This window comes from Astyanax mexicanus, chromosome 7 (genome assembly GCF_023375975.1).
Source record: "Astyanax mexicanus isolate ESR-SI-001 chromosome 7, AstMex3_surface, whole genome shotgun sequence".
NCBI classification, from domain to species: domain Eukaryota; kingdom Metazoa; phylum Chordata; class Actinopteri; order Characiformes; family Acestrorhamphidae; genus Astyanax; species Astyanax mexicanus.
The window spans coordinates 42,566,511-42,594,409 of NC_064414.1; the positions used below are offsets into that span (position 1 = coordinate 42,566,511).

At 36.0% G+C, this 27,899-nt stretch overlaps 2 protein-coding genes across 3 annotated transcripts in view; one reads left to right on the forward strand and one right to left on the reverse strand.

Annotated features, from left to right (window-relative positions):
- glud1a (glutamate dehydrogenase 1a) lies at positions 1 to 16,075 on the reverse strand. The gene is made up of 13 exons (XM_007258762.4): positions 15,464 to 16,075; positions 12,291 to 12,371; positions 11,847 to 11,902; positions 11,366 to 11,429; positions 10,250 to 10,344; positions 8,875 to 9,054; positions 6,621 to 6,758; positions 5,174 to 5,311; positions 4,811 to 4,891; positions 4,098 to 4,221; positions 2,313 to 2,404; positions 1,361 to 1,423; positions 1 to 1,022 (listed from the first exon to the last, which is right to left on the reverse strand). The coding sequence occupies exons 1-13, from the start codon at positions 15,861 to 15,863 to the stop codon at positions 903 to 905; spliced, it is 1,632 nt and encodes a 543-aa protein (XP_007258824.2). The 5' UTR covers positions 15,864 to 16,075; the 3' UTR covers positions 1 to 902.
- The window catches only part of shld2 (shieldin complex subunit 2), a 13,576-nt gene continuing 1,387 nt past the window's right edge, over positions 15,711 to 27,899 (forward strand). Inside the window, exons 1-7 of one of the 2 annotated variants that reach the window (XM_007258760.4) lie at positions 15,711 to 15,834; positions 19,987 to 21,469; positions 24,108 to 24,215; positions 24,348 to 24,542; positions 25,346 to 25,492; positions 26,919 to 27,116; positions 27,227 to 27,464. In XM_007258760.4, coding sequence (XP_007258822.3) covers positions 20,071 to 21,469; positions 24,108 to 24,215; positions 24,348 to 24,542; positions 25,346 to 25,492; positions 26,919 to 27,116; positions 27,227 to 27,464 — 2,285 coding nt within the window. In that variant the 5' untranslated portion in view covers positions 15,711 to 15,834; positions 19,987 to 20,070. The remainder of the gene's footprint in view (positions 15,835 to 19,986; positions 21,470 to 24,107; positions 24,216 to 24,347; positions 24,543 to 25,345; positions 25,493 to 26,918; positions 27,117 to 27,226; positions 27,465 to 27,899) is intronic. The other variant, XM_007258761.4, reaches the window with a different exon arrangement.

Below are 27,899 nucleotides of genomic sequence, written 5' to 3' on the forward strand. Positions count from 1 at the left end.
CTTGTTTAATTTTTTTATTAATATAATATTTCAAACAAGGCCATACAAATCCTGTCCCTCCCATCAAAATAGTCTCAAAAGTTTCATAAGAACTGTTTTTATCCTCATTGTTGATATGAGACAGAAAATAAACCACCCCCCCCCCCCCCCCCCATATAATCCCTTCCGTATATATATATACTCGATGCTTAAATTTCAGTACATTAACCATTTAGACCTGGTCCATATGTTTAAGTGAGGAAGCATCCGGATATAGAGATGATCAGCTCCCTGCAAATTCTGGCAAAAGAGCACCAGAATTTCATTCTGATAATAAAGTAATAAGCCATCAGGGTGAAGTGCAGCAAAAGATAAATACATTTCTCTGTGTAACTTTGGTAACATATGAAAAGCCATCTTTAAGTCATTGTCTTTCATGCATATCTCTCATGCCTCTGTTTGGTGAGTGGTTATAACAACTCAAAAAAATAAGAGAACAGAAGCACTGTTTTTTTTTTCTTTCTTATAAAGTGCTGCTGTGATATTAAGGCTTGATAGGTCTGCATATCAGCTGGTGTTTAAACTCCCCTGAAAACAGCATCACTGAGAAGAGTGTAAAATAACAAAATTTAATAAGAAGATACAAAATCGATCTATATCTATTTTTTGTTTTTTCTTGGCAGGGTATTTGGTCAGACTGGGGTGGTATGGATGAAGGAAAGAAGCAGCTTTGGATTTACGGCTTGGGTAAAAACCGTGAGTAGTACAGAAAAAAACCTCAGAGCCATGTGCGTGTATAACAGAGACTATAGTATTAGTGTGTAATGTAAACTTGTGTGATTTAGATTTTTTTGGGGGGCACGTGAGATACAGTAAGTCTGTGTTGATGAACAGACAGACATGCAGAGCAGACATGCAGCTGCTCATGTAAAGGTGAGGCCAGCCTCGTTGTACACTTTGAAGACTTTCTCAATGGCGTTGACGTAGGCTGCTGTCCGCAGGTCCAGCCCCAGGTTGTACTTGTTGGCAGTGCGCATGATTTGCTGAGGTGGCGACAGAAGATAAAATATTAGAAATCCCCATATTATGTGTTACTCAATTTAAAAAAAATTACAAGTTAACAACAGGTCTTTTATTGTCCTCCGCCAAAATACACATCCCTTTTCCCTAGTCACTTCATAATAAAAGTTCCCTTTTGGAATTACAGAGTAAGTAATATCTTTTACAGCTAAATATAGAAAAACCAATATAGAAGATTATGAATAAAAAAATGCATGTCTAAATAATAAACTTAACAAGACTTAACTTAGACCCTTTAAACCCAAAGGCAGCAACAGCACAGTAAAATGTCAAAACCAAATGAATAGTAATTTATACTAACCCTGGCAGAGCGCTCCATGGTGTACGCCAGGCCCGAGTGCACAATATCCTTCTCAGATGCTCCCTGAAACCCATTTTAAACACACCAGTGAAAAAATTTCCTGAAGCTTTATTAGTCTCATCATAAACAACAATTGAGTCCTTCCAACAAATAACCTAACTTATTAGCCATTTATCCCTTTTGAGAGAAAAAAAAAAAAAAGATTCACTGTAACAGCTTAAATAATGTGGCCGGCTATGGCTAGTTTTTGGACAAAATATAAAAACCAAGATATACTGTATCGTTTTCGGTTGCAATACATTATTGATTATATAACAAATTATTGATATGATTACTGAAACAAATATAATTTTTTTTGGGTGAAACATTGGTTCTGTTAAAGTTACTGTTTCATTACACCATGTGGTGGCGCTATAATCAAATGAATCGGGGAAACCAACAGTAAGAAAATTGGTTGTTAAATTCTGAAAACTGACACCAAATGAATCCATAACTCCTGGTATTTGCTTATTAAGGAGTATTTTATCCTCTTCAACAACACAGATGCCGTGAAATATCACAGACAACTGTCTTATAGCGATATATCAAGCATCACAGAATTACAGTATTGTGGCATAATAGTTATTGTGGCCATAAAGGAAAATCATATTTGTAAGTAATGTATCAATGTGAAGAACCTTTAATAATAGTATATATATACACTAAACAACTGCCATAGAAGTACAATCAAAAACTAAATATGCTAAACTAAGATAAAAGATAAAAATTAAGATAAAACCAAAAATAAGCTGTTTCACAGGCCAGTAGTTTAGGACATCTTTAATTTGAAAAGCATAATGCAAAGTAAAATATAATTAAATATTGTGATATATATATATATATATATAGTGATGAGTTCTGTAACCCTAACATTTTGTGTGTATACAAATTTAAAGCACATATGTGCACTTACAGCAATTCTGGCCTGGAATTCAGAGGTGGGCACCACAGCTATGGCTCCACCATGCTTCCCAAACTTCCTCTCCAGACTCTCCTGCACAGACACTGGAAACATATGCATTTCAAAAGTTAACCACAAGAATTTCACAAATGTAAAAAAACAGATATTTTGATTCACATATCAAAGCTTAATCCAACAATGAAAGAATTCAACATGGGATTTAAAACACCACAAGATCAATTAAGAGACATAAATGGAAACATTTTTCAGATCATCTGATGCAAATTAAGCAGGATGACTCAGACATCAACAACAGCTGCAGTTAAAAATCTTCTCTTCTGAAACTGCTTACTCAACTCATAGGAGGGAACTTGGCTTTTAAAGGCCTCACTCTTTCTCTGCAGCACTCAGAATACTCTGTGCACTACAGATCAGGCAAATGGGCGTGCTGGGAGAGGCACGGCACAGAGACGCAGATAAACGCAGAAAGACCAGACAGACTGCAGACAGCAGCTGCCTCTCTGTGTTCTCTTACTGGAAGAGCTTAATCATGTAAGCAGAGACAGCTCCATCACCACAGTTAAAAGCAGGGCATTTTTATAACCAAACATTTTTTACTTTTATTTAAAAACTATAAAAACCAATGTCAGTATAAACAAGATCTGAACATCAGAAATACTCATTTTAAATTGACTGAAATTAAAGTAAGGTTTAGGAAGAAAGATAGCAAGAGACTAGTAAAGCTAGAACAGAGGTGGGGAGCTGGAGTTCAGCACAGTTTGCTGATTTATCTGCTCCAACAAAACTGCTAAACTGGTCAATTAACTATCAATCAACCAATCAATCTTTATTTCTACTTGATAATACATTGAGGGTAATCCTCATTTTCAATGCAGCGGAGCATTTACAAAATTAAAGGGACAGAAAAATAAGTTTAAATTATAAAAACAAGCAAACAATATAAGACTTAATTAAGAAGAAATAAAATAATTCAGAATAAAAGGATATGCAGACAGACTAAAATGTAAAGCAATAAAACAAGGAGATAAATAATAAAAATAATATATTATAAACACAATTATAGAAATAGAGGACTAAAATAACACCAATTATAAAAAAAAGTAAATGATGGAACCAAAATAAATAATAAGTTAAAAAAGTATTAGAAAAGGACAAAATAAATGAAATAAAAAAGGTAAAAGGCCAAGAGTAAAACCAGTAATAAAATAAATAAAAGGATGAAATTAATAAAATAAATAAATTATAAGGACTAAAAGGTAAAACATAAAATTAGATAAATAAAAATACAAAATAAATAAAAAGGTAAAAGAAAAACTCAACTAAAACAGTTACAGGATGTGTAAAGGTGGTTGGATGATTTAAAATGATTTAGTGACACCAGTAATCTGAGTTTTAAAATTCCAGCTCACAGGTGCACTGTAGATAAAAGCAGATTTTCCCAGTCCAGTAAAAACTCTATGAACCTGACAGCTGATCCAGTCACTAGAGCGGGTCTGATAAGTATTGTTTCATATCTGATTAACTGCATAAATACTGTGATTGAATTAAAAAAATATTTAATGTTTGACATATGGAATAGATATTTATTTAAAAATATATATTTTTCAGCAGATTATCCGCTTTAGAGATGATTATCTCATTTGAAATATAAGGCAGTGTGTGTATTCATTTAATAATAATTAATTCTTTATGTCTGAAAGAGATGAATCTTCTACATTATAAACAAATTAAAAACAAAAGAAAAATACATAAAAATAAACAGGGAAGTGGACTTACTGAGGAGGTGGTAGTTAGAGTCTCTCTCGTATTTAAAGGTCAGTCTGCCGTAGCTGACGTGGTTCAGGTTCTTTAACCACTCAAAGTAGGAGACAGTCACACCACCAGCATTCAGATACATGTCCTATAAAATATAACAGGGTCAAAATCAGTATATCAATATTAACATTTCTCAATATTAACACATCTCAATACTTAGCTGAGGAAAAGTTTAAGCAGTCCACCTTGTCATGGTAAAATGTCACAGTTTCACAGCAGTTAAAATCATTTTAGAAATGAAAAATATATCTTTGAAACAGAACAAGGTAAATCCTGAACAAATCATGAACAAACTTTTTTTTATCATTTCAATGCTAAAAGTGCTTGGAAGATTTCTGTGGTTTCTGGAAAGTCTTTTTATTTATGATAAACGGTCAAATTAATTAAAAATCGTATGGTTTTATTTTTTTTTATAGAAAAAAGGCACAGTACTCTGAAAATAACCCAAAAGTTAAATGAACAACAATGCCAACCATCGGATGCCAAACCCAACACAGGAGATCTATCATTATGGAGAGTTACTTTCCAACTCTACCTTAACAAACCTAATATAGTTGCTTAAGATTGTGAGGAGGTTTTAACTAACTTTAGGTCCACAAGCTCTAGGAGCATTTATACTCTAGGAGCTCTAGGAGCTCTTTAAACAACATAAAAACAATGCTTTCTAAACTTACAGGAATCACCATAATGTTCCTCTCCAGGAATATCTTGTCAGCCTCAGGGGTGGTTGGTCCATTGGCTCCTTCAGCAATGATCTATTACAAAAACAGTAGCAAGAAATTTTTGTATTGGGTATCATCCAATAATTAAACTAAAATAAAATAACAGAATAGTGTAATAAATTCAAAGTAAACACAGAATACAAATCATGAATTATAGAAATATAGTTTAACTAAACAGCCATCTTTCAAAACATTCATCTCAGTCTTCGCAATCTCCTGATGAGGAAGTAATGAGAGTCATACAATCATTTATGTAACATCACCACATGAAACGCTATATTCTCTCTAAAAGCACAGCAGAAATGGTCTTCTGACCTTAGCCTTGATCTTGCTGGCGTTGTTCCTGGTCAGCTGCTTCTCACTGGCAGCAGGGATCAAAATATCACAGTCTGCCTCCAAGATGCTGCCCTCATAAGGTGTTGCTTTAGGGAAGCCTACAATAGTACCATTGGCCTGGAAACAGACAGGAGAACCATGATTTGATGTAAAAAAAAAACATATATATCTATGTTTATCACTTAACTAGTTTATTTAAGTATTTCTATTTTTTGAGAGTGTTCATTTTTCAGTTTAATACTTTCTGGATGTGAAAGAACTGTCTCATCTAAAGAATACACTATACAAGCAAAAGTAATAAAAAACATGTTATTTCTAGAACCAAGGGAATTTGTTCTGCAATTTTTAGAATAAATGTCTGTACTGGGAAGACTTTCAAATAGATTTTGAAGCATTGTTGTGGGAATATGAATGCATTCAGTGACGAGAGTTTTAATAGATTCAAGTGCGTATAAATTTCCCCATAATAAATCCTCTCTGCATATTTATTCACCAAAAATAAAGGAAAAAAAATAAACAAACATTTACATGATAGACAATAAACACATAAAATATACAACATACCATTAGATTTACCGGGAACTATATATGCAATTTGTTCTTCAACCTCTTAACCTTCTCTTTATCTTTCCCTACAGGTTCCCAGATTTTACCTTTCACTCCCAGTCTCTTTTCACAGTCGTGATGATGTGTAGACTATTATTATTAGACAGAATATTAAATTCTGTTTCTTATTCACAATATTATTCATTAATATGTTTAATTATACGATTTAAAATATGATTATAAAAATGATTATATAAAATATATCATTAAAGTATAAAAAGTAAGTACCTTTTGTACTTTAACTTAAGTACTATTTGTTTAAGTATCTTCTTTCATTTGACAGTATACAGGATTTGTTGACTGTGGACACGAACAAAACATGAAGACGACATGCAGATTCTTGTGGTTATGCTTCCATATAGACACTAGATGGCAGCCTTTCTATTTTGTTCAAGTCTCTAAACAGTCCTCCAGTCATTTTGCCAGAAAACAATACAATATAAAGAGCAGACTTAAAATGTTACATTATATGCTTAATACTTGCCATTGTACCAAGATACAATAAGCCTAATAAGTATAATACGGAATGTGTCTAGGAGTAATAAAGTAAAACGTAATTTCATAGCTCCCTGAAAAAGCAAACTTGTTAACTGATCAGAGCCAGAGAAACTGGGTTTGTAACGAAAAGATAATCCTTCCCCTTTTTACAACAGTTGTCACAACAAACAAAAAATGTTGTAAAGGAAGCATAAGCAAGCATATTAACAGAGAATGTAAATCAAGAGTAAATACTGATGCTGTGCAATGACAAAAAAGTTTCATTAGTTTCCTCCATCATCATTTGGACAGTGCCTATATTTACTGTGTAACTAACTCTCACCAGTTTATAGTCCTCAAGCTCTTTGGGGTCAATACCACTAGGGTTCCAGATGCTTCCGTCCAGCTCGCCCACGCCCACACACTTTGCCCCAAAGCGATGCAGATAACGCATGGAGTGCAGGCCCACATTTCCAAAGCCCTGAAACACAACCAAAAAAAACAAAACATTCAATTATCTATACGCTTTTACATATTCAAATGCAAGTTAACTCATTTACATCAGTGAGGCCCAATAACTAATTAGCATGGCATGATCATTTGTAGATAACTGGATTCCACTGCCTGGCAGTTTGCAATATGGTTTCTGTAGTTGCTAGCTGGTTGCTATTGTGTTGTAAGGTGGCTGCTATGCTATAACAGGTGGTTGTTGTGTTATTGTGTTGCAGTGTTGTATTTATTTGATTGCCATGATGTTGCTAGGTGGTTGCTAGGATGCTATGGTGTCTCAGATAATTGCTCAGGTGTTGCCAAGTGCAATGCCCAACCATATTAACTAACTAAGTGGCTGCTTCAGGTGTTTTAGATCATAAACAAAGATAAGTCTGAAGTGCTAAAGAAAACCCAAGACTGGAACAATACTGAAAATGTCAAGGTCAGATATTACAACGACCTTACAAACTCTAAATCATCTATTTTAACTCCAGTACTATAAACTCTCTTTAAATGCAGTACATCATACATGCGGTTCACATATTAATTCCCTATAATGATTTATTGATGCCCCCTTGTGGCAACGCTTATGATTTGACAGAAACAAAAGAAAGGGAGTGCCTAAAACAAGGCGCACCATCAATAAACGTCTATTTTCTGTCTATTTTCATGCACAAGGCACACTGAATTATAAGGTGCATTATGCAACACTAGTGAGGAACAGGGGTGTCGCCATGTTTTCCTTTTGATTCAGCAGGTTTCATCACTGAACCTGTAAAGCTAAGCTAAGTAAACAAGACTGTAATTCTTAAACAAATAATAATTTCAAAGTGAAATGAGCACTTTGAAATGAGTTAATCTACACAGATTTCTCTCCTAAAAACAGTTTGTTTGGGTGAGTAAAGCACATCCATTTATTTACAGTAGGCCTAGATTTGCAGATTTTCGCTAAGGCTAGCCGCCCGACAGCGCTACACTGAGGACCCAGGATTGTTCCGGTAAGCCAGGGCTATATTAGTTAGCAGGTCGTCCTGTTTAGCTTGTTTTAACACAGTAAATATTCTGACTACAGTCAAGTGTATATTACCTCTGAATGACAAAAGAGCTAGCGCTTAGTGGGTAATGCTAATGCTGTTCTGTGATGCTAGCCAGGGTTAGTAGCAGACTACAAGACGATTATTCTCACCTCTGAACTGACAAAGAGCTAGCACTTAGCACAGGTTGCGGGTAATGCTATTACTGCTGGAGAACAAAACTGAAACGAGCGGAGTGGCTTTACTGCTCCTTACAATCTGACTGGTAAAATTCATACATAAATCGCTCTGACTATTTTTGGGAAAAGTAAAGGAGATTTTAAGTGCGCCTTAAAGTGCAAAAGATACGGTAACTCAAGATAAAGAGATGTCTATATATCCCCTATAAAGCCTCTCATTTATATGATTTAAACTTTCAAAAGTATGTACAATCCCAAATCCAAAAAAGTATGGATATCTTACCATCTACAATACATAAACATCCTTAAATGATTCAGAGAATCTGGAGAAAATGAACAAGGCCAACAGTCCAGTACCAGTACTGGATACTGGTGGTGATCTGGCCCTCAGGTGACAGTGCATTAAAAACAGGCACTTACTTTCATTTTACACAGCATCTTTTTTTTTTTGGAGGTAGGGTTGCAGGACAAGATAGATCATCTGCAAACCACCTCCCAACAGGCTGGAGCACTGAGATTAAGACCTGCATGCCTCTAATAGCTAAGTGTGTCTTGCCTTAAGAGCAAACTGCAGCACATTCAGAAATGTGGACTAATCAGAGTCAGCAGCAGAGTCAGCATGGTAGCATAAGCTTGCTTGTGAGCAGCATCATGTCACTAATACACTTTGTTACTCTACATCATACTCTTCCTTTTTTTTTTTTAAATAAAAGTGTGTCCCTTAATGCATGCACTGATTACTTGATCACTAGCTTTAAGTTTCATCTTTAATGCAGTTTGTTAATACAGTTTGCACTAATCACAAAACAAAAGCCATGCCCACAAATATAATTACAGAAAATGTAGAATGTGGACAGACAGCTTTATAATGACACAGTACTCTCCCTCATACCTGAATAACGAAGGTCTTGTCTCCGAAGCCTGGAGTCATGCCCAGATGACTCATGTAAGAAGCCTCATTCACAAAGTTCTCAATGCCGTGGAAGACTCCGCGACCAGTGGCCGAGATTCTGCCGTGAATTCCACCCTGGCTGATGGGCTTACCAGTCACACACGCATGAGCATTGATGTCCTGTGTGGGTGAGGGATCAACAAGGAAACAAGGGGGAAAAAAAAGACAAATCAGAAAAGAAGAAAGGAGAGTGATGAGAAAGGGTATGTCACAGGAAATGCAGTAAAAGAGAGAAGATGACAGCACACAAACTATAAATTAGAAGATCCTAACAACATATCTTTTTTTTTATCAAGATTATTATATTATATTTAAGATAGAACTTACATGTATCAGAATAGCAGAGACATGTATCATGAGTCAGATGCTCAAAAAACCCATAGTTTAAAAAAAACTACTGATCCAAATTTTATTTATTATTTATTTATTTATTCATTTTCATTATCTAACAATGACTGGTAACCATTGTGTGGGCATTCATTTTAGACTCACTCGTGGGCTCACTTGAATGTTTTTCAGTGATTTTATGATATAACGTGAGAAATAGGAAGTGGAAAGGCTCTCAGTAAACCAGCTCTGGCCCCACCTCACATCTTCCAGGACTTAAAGGACCTGCTGATAAGGTTTGGTGCCAGATATTACAGAACACCTTCAGAAGTTCTGCTCTTACTCCTGCTTGCAGTGCTTTTCAGTGTTTGACCTGTCTGTTCAACTGTGGTAAGGGGCAGTAATGCATGGGAAAAGACTGCAGTGTGGCTTTGAATTATTAATGGCTAAAATATACTGTACCTTGCAGGGACATTCCATCAGGTTCAGAGAAAGTGATCGTTACAGCTGTGGGCTTCTACGTTCCACAATAAGACAAAAATTCCAAAACACATCTCCACAAGAGACTTTCTTACACCTACAGCTTGGTTTCACTGATGCGATCTGTAATTTTCCCACCCACTCCACTTACAAAGCTCAAAGAAAACAGTTTCAGAGCAAAAATTCTCATCAAGTCTCTCCCTTGCTAAGATGTTAATCAAATGTTAATCAGATTTCAGAGGCCCCAAAGTATAATAAAAGATTACTGTGAAAACTGGAAAACTTAAAACATAAAATATCTTTAGAGTTTTAAAATAAGGATATTTTATGTAAAAAAAATAGTTTCACAGTTATTTTACCATAAGATGTGTTTAACAGAATTAAATACTAAGTTGTGTTACACAGAATTAAAGACTAAACTAAACTTATAATCAACTAAGTCAACAGAACAGTCTTTATCCCTTAAGTCACAGTCACTTGAAACTATTCAGCCATGCAGTTAGCTTACATGGTAGCCCATGGTGGTGGCGTATGTGTCAGCAATCCAAGACATTTCCCTCTCTCCAGTGCTCATGTCAGGAGCAGGGACGTCAATGCCAGGCCCTGAAACAGGAAACAGAAGAGAGGGCTGTAAATGTGCCACTCAGCCATGCCTCCACTCAACATTAGATTTCAACAAAACAGTTGTTTACAAATATCCTCAAGATTTAAGCAAAGTAATTTATACCTACAATAGAAACCTACAACTGACATCATTTTCTCTATGCACCTTATTTTGTCTTTTTATTCTGTTGATCATTTCTCCACTGTGTTGATGTACTGCCTCTTTAAAAACACACTACTGCATGTGTAGTCATGTGACCCTGCCCCATCCAGTCTGCAACATGAGGAAACTTGCAGAACTCAAAAGCTGAGTCAAAAAAGGAAATCGAGCATCTTGTATCAATGAAAAATGCTGTTGATTGTTTATTAATTATATTTGTTCTTCAAACAAAGTAAATACTTTTTATAATATTTGGTATACTATTTATAAATTTAATAATATTTGGTATACTATTTATAATTTTATAATATTTGGTAGCTGGGAGGAAAGCAATCACAAAGAAATGGCTTAAGCCTAAAACCATCAATTGGGAATTAGTATGATAAAACTTACTAAATCTATATAATGGAAAGAATAACATTCTGTTAGGCTTTAGAATAAAAAAATTTAAGGAATTGGAAGAAGTAAAAAATATATATATTTCGTAGAAATGCCCATCATTTGTGTAATTTTTAACTGCACCCCATGTGCAATATGTAAAAACAAACTACTGTCATATTGATATGTGATTCAAAATAAAGAAAAAATAATATTTTGTTCATTACTCATAAATCAAGATAAAATTCTCAGCTAATTTTAATATTGATTTGTTGTGGAATTCTCCATTCCAGAGACACTGATTGAGACAGAGAATGTTCACATTGTGCCAACTGTAGAGGTGGCATTCCCTCAATTACAAGTTACGTTACTATTTCAAATCACTGCCCAGAGCAGTCTAGTCCAAAGAGAAAGGATCAGATAGATCCATTCATCCTCCACTGTATCGGCCTTCAGTAAAAACACCTTGCTAAATTTACTTACCAATAAATCCCTTCTTAGCCAGCTCAATGGTAAATCGCCTTGTGATTTTCTCCAGCTCATTGTCCTACAAGAAAAATTAAGACAATTAAAAATAAATTTAAAATAAATGGAGTAAATAATCACAACATTTCATTAAAGTACAGTTTTAACATGAATAACAACATAAATAGCAATAGAAATAAATCAGCACATGTCTAGAATAGCTGTAGCTACAGGGCCTTGGTGTAATCTCCTGTGCCAGCTGGGTCAGGGGCCTTTCTCAACAGCAGTAAGTGCCAGCTGATGACTCCACAGCTTTTATCCAAACACTCGCTGCCAAATCTAATAGTGCTGAGCAGGCAGTTATATGCAGCGCTGACCACTGAAAGCTAAGAATCTATTCCTAGAAGAGTAACATCACAGGAAATCAAAGTTCATAATGATAAGTTTAGTGTTTAATGGTGGCTTACATATAACAGGAACTCAGGAATTAACAACTTACTGAGTAATTCCTGGGGTTGATCTTCACTCCAGCTTTCGCTCCACCAAAAGGCACATCTGTAAATGGAACAGTTTAATAATATTATGGCTGTTCATGTGAAGATACTCTAATTCAGACACAAGTAGGGGAGTCATGCAGCAATGCACAAATGTGACAAAGTACATAACGGACATGTAGAATATATTCTATTATGAGCCAATGCTTCTGCATTGTTTGTGCAGCAAGGTTTACTAACAACCAGCATCAATCTATAACCCACTCCAACACATTCAAGTCATACGTCACACTCCTACCAGTTTAATATCATTATCAGCTGGAAATGTTAATTATTTTCATGCATTTAAAATTAGTTAAACATATGTTATAAGAATGCAAAACTTACTGTAAATCAAAACAAAATTGTAGGTTGCACACCTACTAAATCAGGAAAAAACAAACACTTACCGACAACAGCACACTTATATGTCATCAAAGAAGCCAAAGCTTTCACTTCGTCAACAGAAACCTCTGTACTATAACGGATACCTGCAATGGAAAATATGAACATCAAATTCACTGATCATCACACACATATTTTCTACATACAATATTCTAACTCACATAATCTGATTAGTGTTAAATATGATAATTATCAATATGATATAAAACAATAAACATTCATTCCAGAAACTATAGGCAAGGTCAATGACGCCTCTCTTATAATCTCCTAATCTGCTTCCTGTAAACACACTGCATCTGCTGTAATCTGTTTAATGAGGGAGCAATAAGCATAAAGGGAAATAGGTGTGCAGGAGAGCCCTATTAGGTACTTACAGATTCTAATTGTTCATTTGAAACTTTACATTTTTCAGCCCATAAAATATGAACAGTGCCTGCAGAAGGTTGTGAACCATTTATATGTTTCTTATTTGTTTATAACATATTAAAATATTCGATAAAGAAAACACAAAATACACAAAATCCCACTAACCTGATGTACAGGAATGATCACCAGTTACTGAAATTGTTGATTTAATATTTGATATTTGATAATGCAAGATATAAAATGCATGTGTCATTTTTTATATTGTGATTTCTTGCTGTAGTTTTGTGAATAATAATGAAGATTCAAAGGTTAACAAACTTTCTAATAAAGCTGTGCATCACTTTAAGCAGCACATTGTTTTGTTGGAGTGGAAGCTTTTAAATGGTTTCAGCTGTTTGTTATAAGAAAAAAAAAGAACCACAGAATGAAGGGAAATGATGTTGGGCAGAGCAGCCAGAACAGCCAGAGCACCAGCCGACATGATGACTCACTCCCTCCACTGGATTGGGAGAGAATCAGGCAAGGCCTCAAGTCGGGTGTGGCTGAAAAAAACAAACTACCCCAGACTTGCCTTTAGCTAGAAACAGCAGTCTAACAGAAGAGAAACTATTGCTTTATTTAAACCATGTATTTTCAATTGGAAGAACGAGGTATTCGGAACAACTGAAACATTAACAATTAATAGATCAGACTATAATACAATTACAGTAGTCATATTAGCAGAGTTCATCATATAAGAAGACTACAAACAGTCTACAAACTCCACCTCCAAGTGAGTGAGGCTGAATGAGCACAATCACTTGCAAATCTACACAAAAAATGAATTTGAATTCGTCTTCATAAATTCAGCTGGTCACTGTTAAGTGCATCAGGAAAAGTTGGTACCTCATTCTGTGCAACACAAAGTTATGTATTGTCTTTTTTCTTTTTACATATTCTATGACTCCCTTATGATTATGGTGAAGAGCATAAGAAAAAAGTAAATGACAGCCAGATGTACAGGAATATCCAGATTAGGGTGGAATATGCACTTACTTAGTTTCTAATATAAAGCAGCCTTTGTATTTAAATGTTAACCTAGGGAAAATATTAGCTCAGGACATTTTGTAGGGATTTAGGTAGGCCATTATTCATAGACTAATCAAAGAAAGCATGGTTCAATCTGTGTAGCAATCAAAGGCTGACTAATGACAAAACTGTCTATGCGATCTAAATACATGAACAAACTTGACCCGTATGTTAAACATGAGGAAACAAAAAGGTTTGTGGCTTGAGACAGGCCTATGCACAATCATTTGAATATTAAACAGGGACTTTTTAAAAGAGGAATATGAAATTCCCATCCTCCATACATTCATTCCTTTACTATTTTCCCTAAATACCATCCTCAAACATAAAACGGAAGTGAACTGAAAGTAGTGGAACTAGCAAGTCAGGTTAAAAGAATATCACTTAAAAACATTTAAAGCAAGAATTAATCGTATTAAGGTGCAAAAAGATTGTCATGTACAGACTGTCAGAGAGGCCAGCCAATGAACAGCCACATCACTTTAGCTTTACTTAGTAAAAACAAACAAAGGGGACAGAGAGCTGGATAGATTTTACAGGCTGACTGAAGTCTTATTGATGTACCATATTTAGCTTGCACACTTTGCCACAGCTTGACTTTTATGTTGTTGACAGACTTTGCTGGGATTAGGTATAAAGCAGGACTGGTCGACATGCTGGCTGTAATGGTTAGGCAGTGCTGTTTTTCAGCTTTAATGATACAACAACATAAAATTCTGTTCATTCATGATGCATTCATGCCAGTTGCTGTTAATACCAATGTATGAACTTTGGTGGTTGCAATATTTTGAGAATAAAAGCATAATATTTAAAAAAAATAATAATATTTCTAGAATAAAAGCATATTTTAAGAATAAAATCCTAATATTTCAAGAATAAAGTTCAAATAATTTTTTTGAAAAAAATGTTGTAATATTTCGAGGGGGAAAAAAAACATGTCCGATACAGCAATAGCAATGTATGTACTTTGGTGGTTGCAATATTTTGACAATAGTTATAATATTTATATATTATAAAAGCATAATATTACGAGAATTAAGTTTAAATATTTCGAAAATAAAGTCCTAATATTTCAAGAAAAAAAGAGACATATGGTATGGCATGACATTTTAAAAATAGACGTAATATTGCAAGAATAAGAGCATAATATTTTGAGAATATAATAAAAGTATAATATTCCACGAATAAAAGCATTATATTTAAAAAATAATCTTAAAATTTCGAGAATAAAATAAAAGCATAATATTTCTTGAATAGCGTCTTTCCTAATGCCACTTTATTCTCAAAATATTATGAGTTATTTATAATTGGCCTTAAAACGCCGTAGTAGTGATATAGCCTAAAACCGTGATATTTTTTGACGGGTATCATAATACCGTGAAAATATCAGACCGTTGCTACCCTAACTAACTAACTAGCTTAGCTAAGCTAATTACTCAGTACTTCCAGTAGTTAATAGATGTAAAAAACGATTAAAATACTTTTTAAATTATTACTTTTAGCCAAACTAGACTTTTTACGCACTCTGAAAGCACTAATATTACTAGGAAAGTGTTAAATTTGGGGTTTGTTTTTGCGTTAGCTAACAAGTTAGTTTATAGCTAGTTCTGAACTTGTTTATAAGTCACGTTAGCCAGCCAACTAACCTAAAGCTAAGCTAGTTAGCTAACTTAGCTTAGCCAGACAGATCTAGCCCCCATGTTGGGCTCTGTCATCATCAGCTTCGTTTGTTTTTCTCACTTACCCCCTTTGCAGGGAGTCCTGTGTTGGCTGTGCTGGGCTCTGTAGCCCTCGATAATCTCCCACTCTCCGTTATCGCGCTTCAGAGGGAAGGAAACGGCGAGGACGTGATTGCACGGTTTGATTATCTTCAGGATTCCCCGAACTCGGTGCCTCTTCTGCTCCGGAGTCTCCCTGGTCTTCAGGTCCTCCACGAGCTTGTCCTCGACTATGGCCGCACCACGGTCAAAGAAGCCCTCCACCATCCTGAAGAAGTTCGGGTCATCCTCCTTGTCCACGGCCTGGCTGTAGTGCCGGAGCCGGAGCAGAGACGCGGTGGCCGGCAGAGCCGCGTCCGCGCAGCCCGAGGCCAGGGCACCGCTCCCGGCGGCTCGGGTAAGCAGCTGCCCCAGGTACCTGTACATATCTCAGGCCGAGAAAAGTCAGACAGTCGAGAAGCTTTCTCCGACTGGGTTCAGTGTTTCAGGGCGTGTGAAGGGAGGAGGAGGAGGAGGAGGAGAAGGAGGACGAGAAGAAATGAAAGTCCTCTTCCTTCACCCTTCCTGCTCAGTGTTGGACTGGCACAACATCCATAATGTCTGGCAGTTGTTAAAAAGCGTGCAGTACCGAGTCCCCACCTCACTCTGGGAGGTGGTCTGAGAGAGCTCAAACAACAACTCCAGAGAAAAAAACACACACACTCTCTCTGGGTACTAGAGGTCCTTATTTAAAGCTCCTGGAAAGTGTCTAATGAACTAACTAACTTAAAATTTAAAACTTAAAGTAGTAGTAGCAGAGATGTAGGTTATAGTAACGATGTAGAACTAATTTACTACAGTCAATAAGTAACGTTACTAAAATGCTGTATCTGTATCCACTGGAGTAGTTTTTCTTCTACTTCCACTTTTACTTCACTACATATTTGTTGATGAGTTTAATACGTTTACGCAGATAAATGTGTTATGTGCTGCATCTTTACTCGTTATAATTATTTATAAACATGTAAATAATCATTCCAATCCCACATTGTCACTAAAGCCAGAGTGGTAGATGCTCTGCATGGTCACATCAAGCTGTCTTATAACGACAGAAGACCGCCCTGCTACCTGCCTACTATATGATATTCAAACTTATATGATATATGATAAACAAAACACAATACTCTACTTTTACTTTCAGTAATTAAGTAATATATATTTTTGAATGAACCGTTTGCATTACATAAGTACAAAAATGATAAATGCTTTAGTACTTCCACTTAAGTGTGGTGCTTAAAGAACACATCAACTTCTACTCAAGTCACTTTTTGATAGATCACTTATTATTATTTTAGTCAAGTTTGGGTCTCTAGTACTGTATTCATGTCTAAGGAGCAGTAATCAAATTCTGAATCAGATCCCTAAACTGAAAAAAACAACATTTTGCTCATTTACAGTTTATTCATTACAAGGGTGTTAATTATGCCTTGTTTTTTATGACTATTGATGGGTCACAAATCACTTCCCTGTTCTCTCTAGTATTTTAAATATTTGTAATTGCTAATAGAACTATTATACTGTAAATAACCGTTCTCATACTGACAGCATCAAAAATCACATAAGCCTACTGCTAAACCTCACAATAGGTTTGTCACTAGATACCATCATTTTGAAACTGATACCAAGTGTAGTAACAATACCACTCAATACAAGGATTAAAGGATACCAGGAAAACCTGCATCATTGTCTGAATACAAATTGTTATTGGATTAAACACAGAAACTCAATATTTATGTATAAACACTGTTTTTTTATAAATATATCAGGTTTAATGTAGCATTCTTGGTTTGATTTCCCCATGTTTTTCTGGACTTTTATGGTTTTAGATACTGCTTGACTTGGTTATACAGTTACAGCAAAAAAAAAACTTTGTTATAAAGAGCTTTACGTAATGTGAAAATCATGTAAACCTGCACATTTTATTAAACAAAATATGCCCCCAAACTACATAAAACCTTGTTTTCTAACATAAATTGAAAGATTATTTAAAAGTAACTTAAAGTAATTTCTAAAATATCTGAGTGTTGTTTCAGTAGCCATGACAGCAAGTTTGACATGGTCTCAGTTTTGTCATTCTGTTCACTCTGCACTTTTTGAAAATTGGTGACCCGACCGCATGTTTTGCAGTACAGGATGAAGGTGGAGCTTTAAGGGATGTCATCCTGCTTGGATTAATTTGCTGAGTCAGAAACTAGTTTTGGCCTGTTGAGGTACCTGACAAAATTTTCCTTTGTAAAAAATATGTTATTGTAAACAGAAGACTTGCGACAGAAGTTTGAAGTGATCCTTGCATCACTCCACTTTGTTATCTGTGCAGTTATTGGTAAAGCACGGACCGTGACGTTAGTGGTCCGCCCCTGTTTTTCTCACTGTGCTATGTGAGGTAATTTCTCTCCTATAGGTCAGTCATGTTGTATTGGAATTCTTTTGTCTTTGAGCAGAGGGTCATTCGTCTTGCAGGATGGGGTCAAATATAGTAAGGTTCAGCTAGAGCAATGACCCCTTGTTCCATACTCATTTTAGTAAACAGAGAAAACTCTGACCGGATTATGCTTGTTCAGCAGGGTCCAAAGGTCTATCTGCTGTTTTTGGCAGACCCCATATAATGGTCAACCCAGATGCTTCTCCCACGAGAAGGTAGCATGAGGTGCATCACGTCTTTCCATAATTTGTATGAATCTAGTAATGGATTTTTCTGAGCAGTGGCTCTGTCATTTTGTCAGGAGGTATGCTTGTCAGTTTGAAATAGAGTTAAAAAAACTTTTAAATTAAATTTAATTCAGATGGCTTCATCAATGAAGAGAAACTTGAAACTGAAAATACATTTAGAAAGAGAACCTGATTCATTGAATTGAATTAAACAATCATTCATACCATGTTCACACATGTCGTTAATTTGCTCTGGTCTGAATTATTTAATGAGTTTTTAAGCCTAGAGTGTTTTCAAATTTGTTGGCTTTCCTTTTACACATAGAAAATTCACCAAAATGTGTCACAACAAAACATGCTTGTTTGCAATTGTTCTCTTTGCTTATTATATAGAACTGTTTGGGGTGGGAGCAAAAAAGTAAATACAGGAAGAATCTCCTGCATTCTAGACTAGTACATATTTCTTTGCAATTTAACATGAAGCACCAGCATGAGAGATAGCATTTGTTCAGAGCTGTGGTAATAATCTGGGCAATATACCATGCTAATTTCAAAGCACACATGAATATGGGAGCCATTTAACTCAGGCCACTAGAGAACACCTAACAGGGTCAAACACAGTCAGATCTTGTTCTTACCACAACAAAACTCTCCAGAGTCCAATTTAACTAGACTAAAATGCCCTAACATACAAACAGTTACATACAGTATACTGTCATTTACAGATCATTTCATTTCTGTGGAGTAAATCTGCAGTAGGTAGTAGTCCCATCATTGAGAATAATAATAAAAAGTAAGTTATAAATATGTCTTAACGAGTAATAAAAGCATGAACATAATTAATTTATGAGGGCAATGTTAAGATTGAGATGAGTTGCTGTAGCTATTTTTTTTTAAATATAGGTGAATCCATGTGACCAACTTAAGCTGCATGCGTTCGCTCTTGTTTTTCTTACTACACACCTCTCTGAGTCCTCTACTCCACACTGTAGTTTCCTGTAGTCAGCCTTAATGCAATAAATCATGTGTGCTTTCAGCATGTATGGGGCTCTTTTTTGTTATTGGCTTGCGTGTGCCAACACCCTTCGCCCTGGTTGGTTGAAATATTGGGTGTTAACACATTAATCCACTTTTATTTTCTTTTTCTATAAAGCAAGTTCCTTGCATGCAAGGCATGTGTACAATTAAAATGTTCTTGTGATTGTTACCAGCTGTGCAGAAATGTCCTATTCTATACTGTAGTTTTTCAAAGAGCACTCCATTACTGCTTTTTCTGAACACAGATGAAAGATATACTTAGAACATTTGTTCCAGTAAAGCAGGTGGTCTTTTACTCTCATAAATATTTGTAATAATTATATGTTGTATAATATTTACATTGAAGTGCCAAAAGTCAAGGGACATCAGTATGTAAGCTGGTTATGAAGTAATACTTCAGGGAATGAGTTGGGAACATCCACACCTGTATAATATGTGAGGTGTTATCTTGTGAGTAAGGTTGAACATTGGCTAATGTGCTTATGGCAAGGTAGAGTACATTTTCAGGTTTGGGTGAGGCCTCATAATGGCTGCCAGGTGAATGGAACATTCCATTTCTGAATCTATTGCATCCATATTCAATGCAATAAGATTCAGACACATTAATCCTGTACGTCAGTGCAGTGTTTTAAGCATCCATGGGATGTGGCAAAAGTCTGCCAATCTCTGAAGCTGATATGGTTGAGTTTTCACACAAAGCTAGCTTAGTCATTGACTAACAATGTACAGTGTTTCGTCCCCAGATCGTTAAGTAGGCTTGATTTGTGTCTGAATAGGCAGCTACATGTATTCAGAGCTAACAGTTCTGTTTTGTTTTCTTCAGCAGAGGGATGCTTCTTTTTCAGAAAAGCCTTAAAGATGGATGGATATCCTAAAACTTAACAAAACACTATGAAACAATACAACTATGACCGATAAACCAAAGATCCACATATTTCTGGGGGCTCCCCATCCCTCATCACTATCTAAGGATGTCCAAGAAGAAGAAGAGAAAGAAGGAGGCCTCCCATTTCAGTGGAAGACTCTGGAGCTGCGCTGGAGTCAGGGTAGGTTGCGACATTTAGAATGTAAGGGAGATGCAACACCTGAAGTTTCTGAAGGAGGTCTAAGCACTGGTGATTGTGTGGAGGCCATTGGTAGACTGAAGCCAAAACGCGTCCATGAAAAGCAAAGCTTTTCAGGAACTCATGAGGGTAGCAAGACTGGAAATGTGTCCGAAGATGATTCCACATGCTCAACTGGCCTGTCCTGTAGTGCTATAGGCACTAATTCTGCTGCTGCGGCGCCAATGGTTGAAGGAAACTCACCCACTGATCTTGGGAATAGTATATGTTTAGGTTCTAGTGAGGATGACAAGACTAAAGACTCTGAAGGTGAATCTGTAGAAGAGCCTGAAGATAACTTGACACCTCCAGTTAGTCGTTCAGCTCTGGAAAGGCAAGCATATACAGAAAAGGAACTGGAAAAGGACTTTTGTCCTGGTATAGTTGCTGAATACCTAGACAGTTGCTTTCTTTCTCTACAACCTGGCCCTAGCTCTAACCCTATGATCAGACATCCTGAGCAAAGTCCTGCCATAAGTGTTGAGACTGAATATTTAACGGTCTGGACCAAGAGCCAGAGTTTACTCCTCAGAGGTAGAGTGGTTAAGCAACCTCAAGGTGGCTCACAAGAGAAACCTAGATCTCCCCAAACACCAACACAACAAACACCTGTAGCTTCTGTTGGCTCCCCAGAGCTCTACAGCCCAGAGGTTAGCCCAGTCCAGAGAGGCCTAGGGGGAACTCTGCAAAGTTCACTCAGTATTTTCTATGAAAGTCTTAGCCAGAGGCATCATGAAGGAGGTGTGGTAATAGAGTGCACACCTGATGGGATTCTGTGCTCTCAGGCAAGTCCTCCAGTGGACCAAGAAGGTGCTAATCAATCTGCTGAATCCCCAATCTCATCTGTAACACCTGAAATCTCACCTACTCCCAGTACTTCAAAACGCGCAAAACTGTCTCCCAGCACATCTAAAGGCCATCGTCAGATGGGCTCAAAAAGTGTGCTTCCACTGTGCGGTCCCACCACTCTCCTCTCAAGGTGTAAGAGTCATGGTGTACATTACTCTATCTTGGTTGCTGTGGTTCACCCCTGCCACCTGAAGGAGATCAAAGTGAAGTCTGGAGCGTCTGCTGGAGCCAGTGTTCCTCTGGCCTCCATGATTGTTACTGACCAATCAGGAGTGGAGGTAAAGGCGGTTCTGTGGAGGACAGCTGCATTCTGGGCCCTGACTGTGTCTCCTGGGGACATACTGCTCATCACAGGTGAGGAGTTGTGCATTCATTTAACCAGAATGTAAAAAATTAAAAGAATAAATCAGTAGCCGGGGATATTATGAAATTATAACCCCCTCAACAACCTTAAACACAGCATTATATTTATATATTTATTCAGCAACCTTATTTCCACTTATGTCTGATGTATCTTTGTTATTATTTACAATTGGTGTAATTTGTAAAAATGTAATTTGTCAAGCTGACAAGTGTGATATGTACATATGTAAAAGTGTGTGTGTGTGTGTATATATATATATATATATATATATGTATATATATATATATATATATATCGCTTAGAGGTGTGCCAAAAAATCGATTCACATAAGAATCTTGATTCTCATTTACTACGATTCAGAATCGATTTAAAATGTCCCAAAATCGATTCTGAGGGGCGGGTTTTAGACTGATTTTGGGCTGGGTATTTTTGTTGGACCTGGCAACCCTGGGGATAGCGCTTGTCCTTTCAAACGGAGATCTTCCAGACACACACAGAGCGTAGGTGTTTGAGAATCACCGGTAAGATGGCAGAACAAGCACTATATTACATTAGATTAACGTGTAGTTTCAATGTTTTATGGCAGAATGCTTCATAACAAGCATAAAAAAGATCGCTAGTTAGTTTCAGTAACTGTTAGCTAGCTAACTAGCTAACTTTCCAGTTCCACCTTAAATAACGCTACAGGTGGCAGCGGGCTGCAGCATTTAAGGCGGAACGGAAAAATACAATAAGCTAATCAGAGCTAATTTCAGCTCCTCATCACAGAGGAATTAAGGAATGGACAATATGAATTAATTTCTCCACCTCCTGCCCCCTTTCTGAAGAAATACAACGACCTTAAATTAACTAGTTAATCAGCAGCTGCTTCTGAACTTTAGCGCTCCACTGCTATCATCACATCAGCCCAGCAGCGTCACCTACACACCACCGCTAGTAGCCTGGTAATAAAGCAGTGTTATTTATTATTTATTTATTGTTCATTAACGTCATTGTGATATCCCAGTGATTCCTCTGTCACTGAGGACCCACATTCCTGCACATTTTATTGTTTTTGTAACACATTACCTGCTCCAGGACCAGTGTATATTATGGAGGGTTTTTTTTCAATAAGATTCATAAGCCAGAAGCAGAAATTTTTATAATTCAAATCGTTTTGAATCAAAAATCGATTTTGAATCGAATCGTGGCCCCCAAAATCGGAATCGAATCGAATCGTGAGATAGTAAACGATTCCCACCCCTAATATCGCTCTAGATATGTGACTGTGCATCACATGATACAGACAGCAGCAGGAACTGTGATTGAGTTTTTGCCTTCAATGGTAAACTGCAGAGTGACACAGACATACCAAAACACAGCCACACACAATGGTGAAGTGTACATGCGCAGGCTTTAAAGTGGACTTATCCTTGAGAATGTAGGCAGGCTTGTTTGTCTCAGTAACTCTGTTACGAATTTAACAGTTTAATGATCAGCTTTGATGGTCTAAGGTTAAGATGAATTAAAATGTTGTTAATTACAGTCTGTTGCAAGATGTCTGTTATGGTATACATTTGAAATAAAAAGATTTGACAGCATTAAAATAAATGGGCCATTGCACCGAATGCCATTTGCTTGTTGTAAGTCTTCCAAGTTTTTTTTCCCTTTTGAATTTAATAACACATGTATTAAACTATTCAAAACATGTACTAGTCAAACTCAGGCAGCTTTATTTAATTAATTACAAGGTTTCTAAGCAAAATATGGTTACAAAACTCATGTAACATTTAAAAAGCATGTTTAAAAGCAAGTCCACTAATTCCTTTGATTTTCTCTCAAGAAAGTCTTTATTTTAAAGAAATAGTTTACTGCATGTTCACATAATTGATATCTATGACATAACAATCATTCTTGTTACTTTTTATGTTTTGAGTAACAGGAATTAAAGTAACAGGAATGAGTTTTTAGCAAAAAATTAGCAAAAACAAGAAAAATACCTAAATAACAGCTATGCTAATAGCATGAGGACACTAAGCACATTCTAGTGATTTTCCCAAAATGTGTATTTTTAATATAAACAAATTAATCTAAGAATTAGTTTAGGTAACAGGACAGATTGTTGAGATTGACTTCCTCAACCATAGTTACAATAAGTAAAATAAAAGAAATGGAATTTAATTTTGGCCTTTCCATGGTCTTCAGAAAAACCAACTGATGTCACTTCCTGTTGTATATGTAACTTGTAGAATATTCCAAATGTTTGGAATAACAGGAATGAACAAAACGCAGGAACACAAATAAAATGTGTATTTTACCTTTATATGTGTAAATTTGTATTTTAAATATTATAGATTCATTATGAAAAATAGCATAGATAGGATTTGGGCAACCATGCAAACAAACAAAAAAATATGCTGTTTTCTGGGATAATGTATATGATTTGCAGGCGTCAGGGAGCCTGAAGAAGTATTTGTCACACATTCTGTATTCTATATTGTTGTATTGTTGTTTTTTATGTTTTTTTTTTTCTAGGTATTGTAAAAGGTATTTGCAATATGCAAATAGTATGCAAATAATATCTGGTTATCATGCTCTTTAGGGCCGTTATTACCCACTTCCCATTCGCAGTGTGTATTTGTTTGACAGGTGTGAGGGTACATGAGGATAAATGGCGAGGAGAAACAGTACTGCAGTCTTCCTTCAACAGCCGTCTTCTGAACCTGGGTCAGATTACTCCAGATCATACTTCACAAGGTAAAATCACTTTCACTGTAGGAGCTGTGTGTTTATGTTACTAGTGCTCTTTTTTTTTTTTTTTTAGCATAAATATATATCAGAATTGTTTGCTCAGTCCTTGAATGTCTTGTGTCTTGTGTGTGTCTCCAGCTCCACAGAATGTAAATATTCATACTTGGAGAACACTGTGTACTTATCTGCACGAGAAGCGCCCCCTGTTGGTGTCTCTGCCTGCTCGCACTGCTCAGGACCCACATTCAGTCTCATTCGTCCGTCTTGGTTCTCTACGGCCTGACACACTCGTTCATGCTCTGCTAAGAGTCAAACACTCCAAGACCATTTCAGGTAGTTTTGTCTCTGCATAACGCACAACAAGCATATATGGCTTTAAAAAAAGGCATTATGTAGTGTGTCAAATATATTATCATGTTGATTGAAGGAGCATGAAAAATCTTTGATAGTTCTGTGCATGTTATGTGGTAATATTTAGGAAACATTGTAAAATAAAAAGTGAATTAATTGACAAAATATGTTTACATAAAGTCCAGCAAAACTATGTGTCAGAAACAGTGTCTTTACAGAAAATGAAACTTAGCTTTAAGTGGAAACCAAAAAAAGTATTAATTTTGAAAGACTTCTATTGAACCATTCATTTCAATTTAAATTAGATTTAAATTATTTAAATTATGTCAAAAAGATTTAAATTATGTCAAAAAGTGATAAAGCAAACAAAGAGACAGAAAAAAACATAACTGAGATTGTGGAGAAAATGGAGATGCGTGTGTTTTTATTTTTCAATTAAGTTAACATTTATAGAAATATTTTAAAGAAGACAACTTCAAACGTTTTGTGAGTTGACTAATGCCAGTTTAATTATGTATTCAGTCAACTGTTGTTTCTTAGAATACTGTTTCCTGGTAGATATTCTAGCTTGTCATTCTGTTGCACAAAAACCTTGCATCTCTACATTTCTACATACTTTGAAACTGAATTATTTTTCACATTGTGTCCAGATTTCTTGTCTTTTTTGCAGGTTTTTGCATGACAGTGACAGTATGGTGGCATCACAGAATGATTAGGCTCTTTGTAAAAGTATCATACTAAAGTAAGAATGTATGTATTGCTACTGTATGTGTTTATTTCTGCAGCCTGGCGTGATGAGGTGGAGGGTGTATCCCGGACAGGCAGTGTGCTGAGAGCTGTGCTGAGTGTGGAGCAAGGAGATGGCACACAGGGAGCTGTGGTCCTTTGGGGATCTGCCTTGGCCTTGCTACAGCGCATAAACAGGAACACGGGTGAGGAGTGTGCCATTACATCCTGTTAGATTTCATCATAGAGGCTGTTTTTGTTTTTTGTTTTTGTTCAGTGTCATCAATATCCAATATTAAAGATATTTGAGGCCCCACTTGTTATATATATGTATATATATATATATATATATATATATATATATATATATACATATATATATATATTTCATTTTTGTATAAACAAAGATTATTTGTGGTGTATATATACGATATAATTAAGCAATAATACACGAGAGGGAGTGCTATAACGTGTAATATTGGCACTACTGTGCTGTGCTGATCATGTGCATCTTTATATGTTTGCAATCTAACCATAGCTATTTCTAGGTAAAAAATGCACCATGCCATTTATTATTAATTATTACTTACATTTGTTCTAACATAACAGTTTTTTAAAGCAAAGTAATTGTTATTCCCCACATAAATAGCTTTTAAATGCACAAATATGTGAGGTGCTTTCATTCTTTTCTTTTTCTGTGCCTTCATGAAGCAGTTCGTAAGAAACTCTTGCCACAGTTTAAGGTTCAGAGCTGTCGTTTGGGATTTTTGTTCGCGTGCATAAGCTGAAAGTGTGTGGTGTTTCATAAAAAGCAGGCGGCCTAGTGTGGGGACTTCCTGCAGTGTGAGCCACTGTGTAAATACTAGGCCTGTCATTAAAAGTATTTTTTTATGGTATATTGTTTATAAAAAAATTAATTGTATTAATTTATATTATTGTCATTTTAAGATTGTTTTACACCTGTAATGTAAGAATATATACATCTTTCTTTTAAATATCCTAAACAAATAAAACATAATAAAATAATACCAATGTTTTTACACCAGCTCATTTACATTAATAAACTCTGCTAAAAAAAAGGGACATTATATCATAAACATAATTTTAAGGTCAGTAAAAATGACTTCTTTATATATTGTCAATGGCAATTATCATGTCTTACCTCGAGACAGGACTAAATATATTGCAAACATTTAAAATATTTGCTTCAAGTTCTAATAAATGCTACATAAGCAAAAATGCAAAACTGGAATTAATAGATATCATTTCAATATTCAAGGTGACATTTGATTGCCCCACCATTCCACTGTGTGGCAAAATGTACTGTACCAGTCAAATGTTGGACACACCTTTTAATGTTTTTTTCAATAAATGACATATTTATCTTTGAGGACAGATCTGCACACTCTTGGTATTTTCTCAGTGTGACTTTTTTGTTTACTACATAATGTGTATGTGTCCATTAATTGTTTTCATGTAGTTAATGTTAATCTACCATGTAGAAAATAAAGAAATGAAGAACATATTGAATAAGAAGGTGTCTCCATACTGTGTATTTTTTGGATTCATAGACTAAAGTATAGACATACGTAATTGATTAATTGTTTTAATTAGCTTTCTCTCCATTTGCAGATGCAGTGTGGGAGTTCCGGCTGCTCTTAGTGAAACAGGACGTGACCTCAGGCCTACTAGAGCTTCACTCCACGCCGTGGAGCTCCTGTCATCCAGTCTTCCCAGACGACACTCGATGCAAAGAGTTTTACAACACAGCCTCCTCACACAACAGCTTTGAGATCGACCTGCACACACTCCTGTCCCAAAAGTACACAGGTGCAGAGGATTTGGTCTATATTGAAAAATATATCAAACAACATTTTTAGTTACTTTAGTTTTTTTTTTTTTGACTGAACGTCAGTCACAATGTTGTTTTTCTCCTTTAGGTAACGTGGAGCTGAAAGCTCAAATCACTGCTGTCCAGTTTCAGAGCAGCCCGTCGCAGGATGCAGTGCAGCTCATGGATCGAGAGATGTCTCTGGAGAAAGTTCTGGAGGTTGTGTGTGGTGACATCACTTTCACTGGCTGTGGCCTGTGCTGTGCTGAGCTGGACACGGATGAGAACGGAATCTACAGACCCTGCTACCCCTGCCTGCCTCATACTGGAGTACGCCGCTACTACAGGTGTCCCCTTCAGTCCCATTCATACTCTCATCTGTCTGCCTGTTTTAACCTTTCTCTTGTTCTTGTTCTTTTGCTATTTGTATGTATACCTAATTAGTGGGGGTGTAAATCACAGTCATTGCAATGCTTCTGTTCAATTATAATTTGTTTATACATCTGCTGTTCAGTCTCACATTTCTCAACAAATAATTGTCATTATTTTGGTAGGATTTATAATTCAGAATACACTTAGACTTAAAGACACTGCTACTGGCTAAACTACACAGTATATAGGGTTGAGAGTGTTTTAGAATCCCACAACTCATAGAAACATTTTTCAAATGTTTCTTTATGTTCCTGGTCTCAATGATTTTATGCCCTAAAGAGTTTTTTTCTCTAGGCTTAATCTAATGCTGCTTTTCATTTGCCAAAGAAGTCAGATGTCTGAGCTGAGAA